Source organism: Micromys minutus (assembly GCF_963924665.1).
Source record: "Micromys minutus genome assembly, chromosome: 4".
Classification (NCBI taxonomy): Eukaryota; Metazoa; Chordata; class Mammalia; order Rodentia; family Muridae; genus Micromys; species Micromys minutus.
The window spans coordinates 39,155,981-39,169,502 of NC_137973.1; the positions used below are offsets into that span (position 1 = coordinate 39,155,981).

Genomic DNA, 13,522 nt, shown 5'->3' on the forward strand with positions numbered 1-13,522 from the left:
TTCTTCTGCCTAGACATGAGTTCTGAGAACTGAACTCAGGTCAGCAGACGTTCATCATTGGGCAGCAAACACCTTTACCTGCTGAGAGCCGTCAGCCTTGGCAGCCCTGTTTTTCCCATTTAATAAAACTCCCAATACATTCTGCAAGTGTCTCCTTTCCACACAGACTGTCAGCAACCTGACAAGATGGCTTCCTCTAGTCTTAGTTATTTCTACAACTGGCTGAATACACTACCTGACAGACCATAGATTTTACTTTAAACTAAAACTTTCATAGTTTCCCTTGCTTCTTTCTATAGGAGCAGCCAGAAATAACCTCTGCTTAAACCTAAATCACGAGGCCAACACATGCAAGGAGACACAATGACAGGAAGTCAAAATAACAGGAATAGGCTGCTTCCCTTTTCTATCTGTCTTAGTTTCAGGCTGGGTGGCTACAGAAGCACAGAGCACGCTGTAAGCTCCAGCTCCTCCCAGTTGCCTGTTCTGGACTGAGTGCCACTTCACAAGCAGAACCCTCCCCCACAAACACATACCACACAGATCCCAGAGCTCACAAGATGTCAGCTAAATGAGAAATTCACTGGCACCTGTATTTACCCCTCACACAATTCACAGCAGGAGTGACACGTCACAGAAAGCTGTCTAGTGAACAGCCGACACCAGATAATTACTTTATGAGCTAGCTGATATATATTCGGTTCCATGTTTTTAGGAATGAAATTCAGATGTTTTACCACTTAAGAACGCAAGCATTTTGTCTAAATATCCAGTTTATGAACAATCATCTATACAAATGACCTATCCCCCTCTGTGGCTCTTTCCCACCAGGACATCCCATTGGTACTCCCCCCCAGCCCCCACCAGGTGGATGGTGTTAGAAGGTCCTACCATCTTCAGAGAACAAGCTGATGAGAGGCTTTGGGAGCTTTCACCCACTAGACTACAAGTTAGTATTTTTGTGTGTTATGGCTTTATGTTTCCACATACCACATTGTGGACAGTATTCTCTAGGACACACAAAGACCATTCCTTACTAGTTCGGAGGTTCTGCACTCTGATTCCATTGTAATTGTTGTAGAAAATTTTAATCCCAATCCAGGGTTTCTACTCCCTTAAATCATTCGGTTCCCAGATATGACACACAGCTTTTATTATTTGCCATACAGCTTAAACAGAACAAGAACTGGGCAGAGATTTAGCCTCTATGTTGTTGGAATCCACCTTCCTAGTGATAACCCTGAGTTACTGCTTACGATGTTTCATCTGGACTGCTCTTAACTCCAACTGGCCAGCCCTCAGGGCCACGTTTTCATGACTCACCATGGCAGCTTTCTCTTCCACCTAACCTCGTCTGTCCCTGGTGGTTCTCCACCCCCCAAAACCCAGGCTCTGGAAACCCTGCTTATGTCTCTTCTGTGCTTGTTGCCCAATGATGAATGTCTGCTGACCTGAGTTCAATTCTCAGAACCCACGTCAAGGCAGAAGAAATAAGCCAACTTACAAAGTTGGCCTGACCTCCATACACACAGTGTGGCATGGTCACTCTCACCAAATAATAAGTAAATATTCTTCAAAGGAACTGTTATAAATTTCTCCTGGGGGCTAGAGAGATGGCTCAGTGGTTCAGAGTACCTGCTGCTCTGTTGGCATCTTTATTCACCAATCAAAAATAACTTAGGGGTAAGGATACATAGGGTCACTTGGGCCTATGTGAGGACTCTCTCATCCTGGGGGCAACCAGGTCTTGGGGGCCCTACACTTAGCATTACAATACATAGCAAAAGACCAAACATCAACATTAATTTTCTTGACCAAAAATGGTTTATCACACTGGAAAATTACTTTGACAGTTTCTTAAAAATTAAACATAATCTCGGTATGGCAGCTACTGTAATCCTAACACAATGTTCTCTCTCTCTCATACACACAAAGCTCGTGCACGTGCACACACACACACAAGTAACATATACCTATTATTTAATAGTCATTCCATTCCTAAGTATTTAACCAGAAGAATTCAAAACACACATCCACACAAAACCCTGTACAGGTAAACGTTCACAGTGACTTTATTTATCATAACACAGTTGGAAATAGTGCAGATACTAGTAGATAAACTGCAATGCAAACATACAGGTAGTGGAATACCATTCAGTCTTAAAAGAAATCAACTATTGATACATATATAATAATAATGCATAAGCATAAGAAACAATCATGCATAGTAGCAGCCTGGCCTACTTATCCTTTTTAAAGATTTATTCTTTTTATTTTAATGTATGAGTGCTCTATCTGCATGTTTACCTGCATGCTAGAAGAGGGCATCAGGTCTAAACTATAGATGGTTATGAGCGACATGTGATTGCTGGGAATTGAACTCAGGACCTCTGGAAGAAGAGCCAGAGCCCTTGACTGCTGAGCCATTTCCCCAGTCCCAACTTCTTATCTTTATACCCACGGATTAGGCATCTTGCAGCCACTATCAGAGAAGCTTCTTTTTGACCTGCTCTAGTCAACATGCAGAGACTGTGACGTGCTCAGCTAAATGGGACATCTATAACACATTCCCTTCCCCCAAAGCTCAGGGAACATTGAAAAGGAAGAGCTGAGGGCTAGAGAGATAGCTCAGTGGTTAAGAGTGCTGTCTGCTCTTACTGAGGTCCCGAGTTCAATTCCCAGCAACTACATGGTGGCTCAGAACCATCTGTAATGGGATCTGATGCCCTCTTCTGGTGTGTCTGAAGAGAGAGACAGTGTACTCATATACATAAAATAAAGAAATAAAACTTTAAAAAAAGAAGAGGAGTTGAAAAGTCTTTATAAGAGCCAGAAGTAGTGTATGTGTGCAGAGAAACAGTAGTTGCTGGACATGACAGGGCACCTGTTATATAGATGACTTCACAGTGCCAGAGGTTGCATGCTTAAGACCCATACAAGGTTAAGCCAGCCAAAATCCAAGTGTGGATGGGTGAGAGGCTCATCAAGACCCATCCTTAGCTGAGAAGTTCCTAGATGGAACTGACGGAGAATGTCTGGTTTCTGGTCCTGTGGCCATGCACATACAGTCAGCATTATGTGGACTCAATATGTTTAAAGTACAGCATCAAGTTGAGAGGAAAAAGTGGTAGGGGGCAGATAAGGGGGGGAATCAGGTGGCTTTGATCTTAACATGTCATTCACATATATAAAACTCTCAAACAATAAAAACAGTCATGTAGAGCTGAAGAAGTCCACCTTCTCAGAACTAAGAGAATGTTTTGTATGACTCCATAAAGTCATAATGTAAATGTCTAGGGACAGAAAGCAGGATTCAGGAACATAGGGTGGAGGAGTAGGCAGAGTGGATTAAAAGGGGACAAAGATCTTAGAGGTGATGGACGAGTGTCATGGGATACATACATCAAACAGTCCAGAGCACACTTGTGACCCCAGCACTCTGGCAGAGACAAATGAATCTTGAGCTCAAGGCCATCTTGGGCTAAATGGCAAGACTGTCTCAAAAACAAAAAATATGGAGGGGTCTGGGTGAGGGAGTTATAACAGACTATCTGTTCTAAGCCACAAAGTCACCCTTAACGTTTGCCAGCTGTTTCAAAAGTTATCAGGGTAGGGATGGAGCAATTCCAAACCAGCATTGCTGGTGACAACAGAGAACAGCACTCAGAAGTAAGAGTTGTATCTTCCTTGCAGAGGACAGTGTCCCATCAGCACTGTTTGCTTTATGAATACAATTCTGTCCTAAACCAATGAACTTTGTAATGATGGTAAAGATTCTAATTGCTGGTAAAAACCCTGTCTAGTATCTCATCCAGCCAAGAGCCAAAAGAAAAAGAAAAAAGAAAAAAAAAAAAACAAATCAACAACCATTTGTGTTTGTGTACATATGTGCTTGCGAGGTTGGGTGCATATGTGTGCTAATGATGGTGGCAGATGTTTTCCTTGTTTTTTAACAGATTCTATGTTGATACAGCTAAGTGTGGTTCAGTGTCAGAGGATAGGTAGAATGTAGAACATACCCAGCATGAAGAGAAAAACAAAGCATGAAGTCGATCAGCAGTCAATTCTGTTTCCAGAGTTTTTAAATGGCTACTGCTTTCAGTCTCTTATTTTCCGCTGCAGCAGGCTCAGAGCACTCAGCAAGCCATTTTCTAGATCTGCATGGAATTACCTAACTGGGGCTTTCCTGCTGGATTGTGCAGCTCTACCCTGGGCTTCTGAGCAATGTGATTTTCCTTTTCCGTTGAGGGGATTTTTTATAGTCCCCTTGATCAGGAAAATAAGTTTACTTTTGACTTTCATGAAGACTGTTTTTCCTTGGCACATGCTTCTAACCTCAAAAATTATTTTATATAAGGTTCAATTAGGACCAAATACAGCATAAATGTTCCCTTTAACAACTGAAGTTCACATACAGGAAGACTGGATATTACATTATAGAAACATTTGGTTGCAGCTGAGCAGGACAAGGCGGCTCACATGGGTAGAAGCACCCTACCCGGAGACTGCAGGAGGTGCGGTGCAATGTGGGAACGGTTTCAGAAAATGAATAAAGCTCTTTACACTCCCAGCTCTATAGTCAGAGTCACTTCACAAACTGTAGGACATTTCTAATCTTTCCCTAAAGAAACAAAACCTGCCAATGTGACCTGACATTCACCAAGAAGCAACAGCCATATGGTTTTGTTTGAGAACAAAAACTTGAACGTAGAAAAAGAGATTTTTCCTTTTTCTTTGAAAGCAAACAGAAAAGACCATTTGTTCAAAGTTGTTTAAGACAAAGATCAAGCTGGACACATCTGAAACACAACTAACTATACTGCAGTCTTGGGAGACAGGCAGAAAGATCTCTTGGAGGCCTGAGGTCCAGGACAGCCAGTGAAACCTGTGTCAAAAAGCAGGGAGGTGGGGCTGGAAAGAAGGCTGGGTCGACTCTAACCACAGCTGTAAACAACTCTGTCCCAGCAGATGGTGAATGCCACAGGCTACCAAAACAGCTCCCTTATAGAGCTCTTGATGCTGATTCCTTTCAACTTCTCAGACTATAATAAAGGGAAGTAGATGCATACAGAAAAACCATTTGGAAACACACAACAAGCAGCCAAGGCTGCCTGTGGCAGTCAGGGAACAGTCCTTACTCACTCAAACTTGAAGTACTGCAGCAGTCTTAGGACAGCGCATCACTGGCAGTCATTTTATTTGTTCAGCAAATATTTGATGCTAGGGATGTGGCTTAGAGATTGAACATGTATTCACTGTGGCCATAGCCCTGAGTTAATCTTCAACAACAAAAATTACTACAACAAATATTTACCAAGTATCTACATCAGGCTATGGCAGAGTGAACAGTGGAGTGACACATGCAGCAGGTGCCGTGCCGTGCCGTGCCGTGACCTCTCGGGCTAGGGAAGCCATCAGAGCAAAACTCAGGCATGCTGATTCTTCCCATCACAGCTGCCATCTCCCCACCAGTTCTGAGGGGATAAAGGCAGATGATGAGGGGGTGGATGACCTAGCAACGGCAGGTGCCAGGAGAGTTTAGAACGGGCTCAACTCTTCCCAGGTACTACTTCTGTTCTCATTATCAGATGACAAGAAATGGCAAGGTGTCATGAGGCAAATCTTATGAGTAAAGTCGGTCAGCATAATAAATACACAAACCAATAAGCATAAGAAAGAAGCCGGCATCACTCTAAATTTATCAGCTATAGAAATGATAGATTTCAATGCTTGGTCTTACTTCATTGTACTTGTAGGGATCCATTTGTCTTTGGGAGACTCAAATCTCACCTTCTTTGGTTATTATCCTTTGCCAGATGAAACTTCAACATATACTCTAAAAAGTCTTTTCTCATCCTATCTAAGTATTCAAAGACAAAAGGGGTTGATCTGCTTGAACTTAAGCTTGGCAGTGTTTCTACAGACTGCCTGTCCCACTAACATGCATCTCTTGTCCTTTGCATTTTAACAGGAACAAATGAAATAACAACAGATTTTTGTTTGTTGTTTCTGAGACAGGGTTTCTCTGTGTAGCCTTGGCTGTCCTGAAACTCTGTAAACCAGGCTGAACCCTGACTCTGTCTCCCATGTGCTGGGATTAAAGGTGTGTGCCACCATCTGGCTGAATAAAAGAAAAGTTTAATTGTGTTGGTAGCACAGATAGTTTTATGTAAACCTTAACATCCCTGACATTAGACCCTGAACTTTGGTATATGAATATATATATACACGAATGAATATATAAATATGAATACATGTGTGAATATTAATATATATATTTTATGAAGTAGATCCCAGCAAGTTCTCAAAATGGTCAACATTTAAAAAACAGCCAAATCATAGTAAAAATAAAAGGTTTAAGGTTTAGAAACCCAGTGGAGACCAATGGAGCTATTTTGAGGGCAGAAAGGCTTCATTATTTCTTTCCCTCTTGGTTTATTTGAGACAGGGCTTATACAGCCTTGGCTGCTGTAAACTGACCCATAGACCAAGATGGCCTCAAACCCAGTGAGATCTGCCTGCCTCTGCTTCCCAAGCAGCAGAAGTGAAGGTGTGCGCGACCTTACTAAGCTTGGAATTCTTGACACCAATTATATCTATACCCACATAAAATAAACCAGAGAAACGACGCACAACATAGAACAAGCTGTCAGTCAATCTTCCCCCTGCCCCCCGTACCTTTAAAGCTTCTATAACAAGGTCCCTTGCTTCAAGTTCTCCTTCAAGAATACTGAACAGTGTCAGGAGTTCAGGCTTGCTGAGTTTTTCCAGATTCATCCTGAAAGTCTTAAAGGAAAAAAAAAATCAATCTCCAGAAGAGGAACTTGATTAGAGTGAAGGGAAAAAATAAGACACAAGCGCAAAATGTACAGTCTGATATCCTTTAGACCTCAATTCAAAACAACACCAATGTTTCCTGATGTTAATCATAAACTGAGCAGGGAGAGAAAAATAAAATCCACTGTAAATTATTGATTCTATCACTAAGATCAATTATTCATCACCTTTTCCACAATGGTTTGAAACCTGGGTCTCAGAAAGGATCCAGAACTAATTGTGTCTGCTGGAAACTGTGGTAGAACTGTTTTCTGCTAGGCATCATTTCACTCAAGAATTACTTGATCCCACAAGGATCCCCCAGTTTTAGATGCTAGACTTGAAAACTGCACACAGAACAGAACATCCTAGCATCTCTCTTCATTTGTCTGAGTAACGTTCAAGCAAAGGAAATGCTTGCTCAGAGTGTAGGAGTAGCTGAGAGTGTAGCAGAAACTTTAAACTGTTTCTGACAGAAAGTAAGGATCATAATGTTTACACATCCTTCAGCTACAGACTTAAACACAAGTATATGCAAATAAATATCTACCTTTACCTTTTAAAAAGGTTTTTTTTAAAGTGATGTTTCTCTCTTGCCTTTCTTGCTCTTAACCCTTTGTCTCTCCTCTCCCCATTCCTTTCTCCCTGCTCATGTCTGGCCCCTTCTCCTCTACTCTTCTTCTGTCTCTCTGCCCCTACTACCCTCTCAACTCCCCTCCCCCTGCCATAAATAGACTCTATTTTATACTATAAAAAAATGGTGTTTCTGTGTGCAGTTTGTGCATGAGGACAGGGCCCATGGAGGCCTCTTAGCTGGAGTTATTGTAGGCTGTGAACCATCAGATGAGGGTGCACAGGACTGAATTTGAGCACCCTGCAGGAGCATCGAGCGCTCTTAACCACCAACCAATCCATTTCTCCAGCTCCGTAGTCTCCCATGTAGTACAGGCTGGCCTAAAACTACGTAGTTTTGGTTCACCTTGAATTCTCAACCCCGCTACCTCAGTTCCACAGTGCCAGGTGTGTGACAGTATGCCCAGTTATAAATATGCTTAAGTAACATGTTAAACAACATTGTTTAAATAACTCAATTAACAAGGCTAATACAAATTTAACTTCTTATGACCATATTTTGTTTTCCTGAGATATGGTCTAAGTAGTGTTGCCTGGCCTAACCTCCTGTGTAGATCAGGCTGGCCTTAAGCTTCTAGTGAGCCTCAGCCTTTACTTCCCAAGGCCAGGATTATGGCAGATACTCCTTGTACAAAGTGATAGCTTTCTTAAGGACATCTTCATTCAATTATATTACATGCTTTGACCAACTTCACTTCTTCATTCATTCTCCCCCACACCAGTCAGTCCCCTTCATCTCTCAATCTAGCTTCTACTCCCATGTCACATGTGTGTGTGGTCTTAGGTATCTATGGGAAAATCTACAAGGGAGAAAAAAATTATAATTTTTGTTTATTGTGCTTGATATGATGATCTCTAGTTGCACCCATTTATTTTGCAAGCGGGATAATTTATTCTTTATGGGTGAATAAAATGCTATTGTGCAGATACACTTTTTTTTACCCCTCAGATGTTAGCAGAAAGATCTCAGCTCATTACTATTTGGCTATTATGAATATTGCTACAATGAACACGAGTCCTCTGGTTGTTTATCCAGGAGTGGTGTAGTAGGGCTCTAATTTTAGTTTTCTGAGGAACTGTAATATTGACTTCCATACCTGCAGAGTGTAACTCTTTTTTTAGGCTACCTTTCTTAGCTTTGTCTCCTTTCCCCTGCCCACCATCTTCCTTCCGTGTCTCCACAGTGTTATGGCTGGTGCTGAATTTGTGCAATCTTCCTGCTTCCACTCCTCCCGTCCTGGAACCACAGGTATGCACTGTCATCACACTTGGTTGACAGATGAGATGAAATCTCAGTGCATTCATCTGTCAGCTAAGGATGTCAACTTTTTTTCATGTTTACTGGCCATCTGACTTCATTTGAAAAGTGTTTCATAGCTAATTTATTGAGAGTTTGTTTCAGTTTTTTGTCATTTTTACTTATTTTACATATGTGTTTTGTGTGTTGTGTGTATGTGCACACCTATGTGCCATGGTATATGTATGGAGGTTTGAGAACCTGTGGGTGTTGGTTCTCATTCCACCATTTGGGTTCCATTAATTCAGTTCAGGATGCCAGACTTGAAAGGAAGCTCTTGGGCTGGAGAGATGGCTCAGCAGTTAAGAGCACTGACTGCTCTTCCAGAGGTCCTGAGTTCAAATCCCAGCAACCACATGGTGGCTCACAACCATCTGTAATGGGATCTGATGCCCTCTTCTGGTGTGTCTGAAGACAGCAACAGTGTACTCACATACACAATAAGTAAGTCCTGACTTTTCCCTCAATTGTTTCCATTGCTACACAAACTTTCCAATTTTATGCCATCCCATTTGCCAGTTACTTCCTGTGCTAACTAGAGTCCTTTTCAGAAACATCCGTATCTTGAAATGTTTCCCTTAATGGTTTCAGGTCTCACACTGAGGTTTTGGATCCAGCACACTCACTTGGTTTCTGTACAGGACTATCCAGTTTGCTTAGCACCATTTGTTGAGGAGGAAGTCTTCTCTCAAATGTACGCCTTTGGCATTAAGTGGCCATAGCTGTGGGGTTATACTCAGGCCCTCTACTCTGTCCCACTGAACCACACTGGAGCTAGTAGCATGCTACTTTTGTTACTGTGTCTCTACAGTGTACTTCACACCTATAGTATGGGCACATGGTGTTTTTAACTGGAGGTACTGGGACACCTCCAGCAATACTCTTTACACTCAGGGCTGCTTGGGCTGTTCTAGGCTTGCTTTTCGTATTTCTATAGTGAGGAATGTTATTGGCGTTTTGATGGGGATTGTACTGATTCTGTAGATTGCTTTTAATGAGTGTTATTTTCCTTGTATCAGTTCTGCTGACCCATGAACATATCTTTCCATCTTCCAGATTCTTCTCCAATTACTCTTCAGGGTTCTAAATTTTTCACTGTAGAAGCCCTTTACTTCCTGTTAGGTTCACTTCTCGGCATTTTAATTCTTATTTTTGAAGCTGTTGTGAACAGGGCTGCTCTCCCGAGTCCTTTCTCACAGTGTCTGTTGCTGGCACACAGGAAAGGAACTGATTTCTATGTTGATTTTGTATTTGGTTGCTTTGCTCAATGTTTACCAGTTCTAAGTTAATCTAACAAATTCATATTTCTACAAGGATCTGTTGTTTAGTGTGGCACCAGCTCAGTTTCCTGTCTCAGAACACACGCAGGCAGGCCTACAAAGGGTCTCTGGCAGTGAACACAGTACCAGAGTTTATAGTGTTCAAGGGAGTACACACACTATTTTCCTTCTACCTTCTCTTCCCAAACTGTAACTGTCACTGTGTTTCTTCAGGATGAAGGCAACATGAGGAGTTTGTGTACCCTCCAGCACGCAGAGAAGCCACTGACTCTTCCAGAGCCACCATGCTGAGGCCAAGGAGAACACACACAGATACGCACTTCTGGCGTGGAACCTGGAAATCTTTTACCATATGGAAAAGCATCCTGAATGTATGTAACTTTGGGTCTAATTGCTAACTTGCCCGAGTGAATTCCAGCCTCTGGTGAGTCTCACAGTAAGTAGTAGTAAGATTATGTGCCATAAGTTATTGTGAAAATAAAAAAAGAAAACAACCCCAATTAGAACCCCCAACAAACTTAATAAAGCTGCTTGCCACTCCCACCTCAAAGCTGTATCGGGCACAACAAAGAGGTCAAGCCTTGACAGCCACAGTGAGATCTGACTCTTCCTATCTGAGTGACTGGGAGACTTCCTCTTACAGACGAGTTTCAGGAAGACAGGGCTTTAGAAATCTTTACTTAGATGGCCAGCGCTGTTTAAGGACTAACCTCTTCCTCCTGTGGCTTTGTTTGTTTTATTTCTGAGATAGGGTCCAGCAATCTTCCTGCCCTAGCCTCTCTTGTGCTGAAATCCCATGTATAAGCCACCACACCTGGCTTAATAACTTTAAACTTTTGTTTTGCTTATCTACTTGTTGCTCTGTGCATGTGTGGGTATGAGGAATGTGTGCCATGGTGTGCCTGTGGAGGTTAGATGACAACCTGCAGGAGTCATTTCTCTCCTTTGACTGGAGTCCCGGGGATCAAAGTTAGATCATTAGGCTTGGACAACAAGTAATTTATGCAATGAGCCATCTCACTGGTCCTGATTTAGTCATTATATATTTTAAGATTCTATCATTTGTTTTATGTGTGTATGTACATCTGTGAGTGTGTATGTGTACATGAATACAGGTGCCCAGAGAGGTCAAAAGAGAGTGTAGATTCCTTGAAGCTGGAGTTGCACTGAGTTGTGAGCCATCCTACATGGATGCTAAGAACCAAACTCAGGTTCCATAAAAGAGCAACTTGTACTCTCTTTTTCCTTTTTGGGCTGGGGTGGGGTGGGAGTCAAGACAGGGCTTCTCTGTGTAGTCTGGCTGTCTTGGAATTAGTTCTACAGACAAGGCTGGCCTCGAACTCAGAGATCTACCTGCCTCTGCCTCCTGAGTGTTGGGATTAAAGGCCTGAATGAGCCATCACACCAGGCTGTGGAACAAGCACTCTTAACCACTGAGGTATCTCCCAGATCCCTGCTTTAGTAATGACTAACTACCATTTTTCCATTTTCTAAAATAACTCCACGGAAGCATTAGGAAGGCTGCCCCTCTGTGGGCAGGACCACGCCCACAGGCCATAGCACCAGGAGCGAAGCACAGGGAGGAATCAAACACCTGGTGAGTCACGCTGGCTTCTTACTTCTACTTTCCTCACCAAGACCAAAGGGAGAGGGGATGTCCTACTATGCTCTATCTCACTCTTCCCATGATGCTGAGCAGAGTAAAGGGCAGATGGGAAAAGCACTCCTCAAATACCAAGGGAGCAAGTAAAGCAGCTGGACTGGACATATATAAGCACCAAGGCAGGATGGTGGAAACATGCTGCAAACGGCTGTTCATATTACTTTCTTTTCTCCAATGTTTCTAGTCTTCAAACTTTTTGTTTAGAGTCGAACATATACTAAAAGCAGCAGTGCCACTTCAGGAAAGCACAGACTGTTACTGAGAAGTGCAGAATGCCACTCCTTGATTGGGACAGAAACAGCTAGATGGCCTCGAGGAACACATACTTGGTTGCTCTGGCCCTTTGTTTCTTTACAGGTAAAACAAAACAAATCAGTGCTCTCCAAAGTCCCTCTTAGTTCAGCTGAAAATAAGCACGGAGACTGGAGGTGAAGTCAGTGCAGAATGCCAGCCTAGAGGGCCTGGGCTTTACCCCTGCTACACAAACTTGATTATACCCAAATCAAGTCTCTGACCTGTTACAGCTCCATCAAAGAATAAAATTACTATCATCTTCAGAGTCACTCAAATTAGAAAGCAGCCTAGCCTACACAAGAAAAAAAATTCATTTTTTATTAATGATATGAATTGGGCTAGACAGGTAGCTCATTGGGTAAAGTGCTTGTTGCGCAAGCATAAGAACCCAAGTTCAGATCCTCAGCACCCACATAAAAAAGTGGGGTATGACAGCATGCATCTGTAACCGCAGTCAGGACTGAAGAGGGCAGAGACAGGCAGACAGATCTCCAGAGCCCACTGACCACTAATGTAGCCAACTAGTGAGCACTAGGTTCAGTGAGACACCATGTATCAAGAAATACGGTGGAGAACAAGAGAGAAATATATCCTGTGGCCTCTGTACATGCACGTGTACACACACACTCCTTTCCTGTGTTTATAAAATCACTTCTACACACAAACTTGAATACTTAGAACATTTTATTAATAATACCAACTCACTTCTCTTACTGTTTATAATGCTATACAAACAGGACACGGGGGAGAGCCGTGGCTGTGTAGCTCAAGACCACACTCTTGCAATCTTTCTTCATGGCTATTCAACTTAGAATTCTTTGCTAGCCATACATCAGAATGTACCCTCGACGCACACTGTAATACTCCTCACAATAAGTCTTGTCTGACTTGCAGACACATCCAAACTTCATTATTAGCATGGCAGTAGTGCTCCTGTGCACAGAGTAGAGGTGACACTGACCTGATAATTGGTGGCTGCACTTTAGTCCTCAGGTACAAAGTCTTAGGGGTTTCCTTCAGTTAAACTTTCAGAAAGTTGACAGATGTTTAAAATGTCGTCGGCATGATGGAAAAGTGCTCAACTCTGCAAAACAAGAAGAAATTCATCGTCCATGTGACCATACTATGAAGAATGGGGTGAGCCCTACTGGTGTCAACTAGGACACAGCTGGTAAAGGCCATAGCTGCAAGTTGCTAATGACAACAGGAAAATCATCTGGTCCTTGGGCTGAAGCTGAATACTTACAAGAAACACTGGGCTCTGAGTCCCCCTTTGCAAGAGGTAATTAGGGAAGGTGGGAGCTACTGAAAAAACGTTTTCATTTTCTTTTAAGACAGAGCCTAGAACGGCCTTAAATTCAAACGGTGAGCCTCCCACCTTAGCCTTTGAGATAGGGAAATCTCTTCTGATGTCCAGTACCATTTCAAGGACTACCGTGTCAAGGGCACTAGGTACAAACTTTCCCTGAACTGCCAAAAGCCTGTCTACAAGAGACTGCATAACTCATGTCCAATGCCACAACACACCTAGAAATATCA

At 42.5% G+C, this 13,522-nt stretch overlaps 1 protein-coding gene across 1 annotated transcript in view; it reads right to left on the reverse strand.

Moving 5' to 3' along the window:
- The window catches only part of CTTNBP2NL (CTTNBP2 N-terminal like), a 33,824-nt gene extending 20,766 nt beyond the window's left edge, over positions 1-13,058 (reverse strand). Inside the window, exons 1-2 of the mRNA XM_080915513.1 lie at positions 12,945-13,058; positions 6,679-6,786 (exon numbers count right to left, since the gene is read on the reverse strand). Coding sequence (XP_080771639.1) covers positions 6,679-6,777 — 99 coding nt within the window. The 5' untranslated portion in view covers positions 6,778-6,786; positions 12,945-13,058. The remainder of the gene's footprint in view (positions 1-6,678; positions 6,787-12,944) is intronic.
- Between the last annotated feature and the right edge of the window lie 464 nt (positions 13,059-13,522).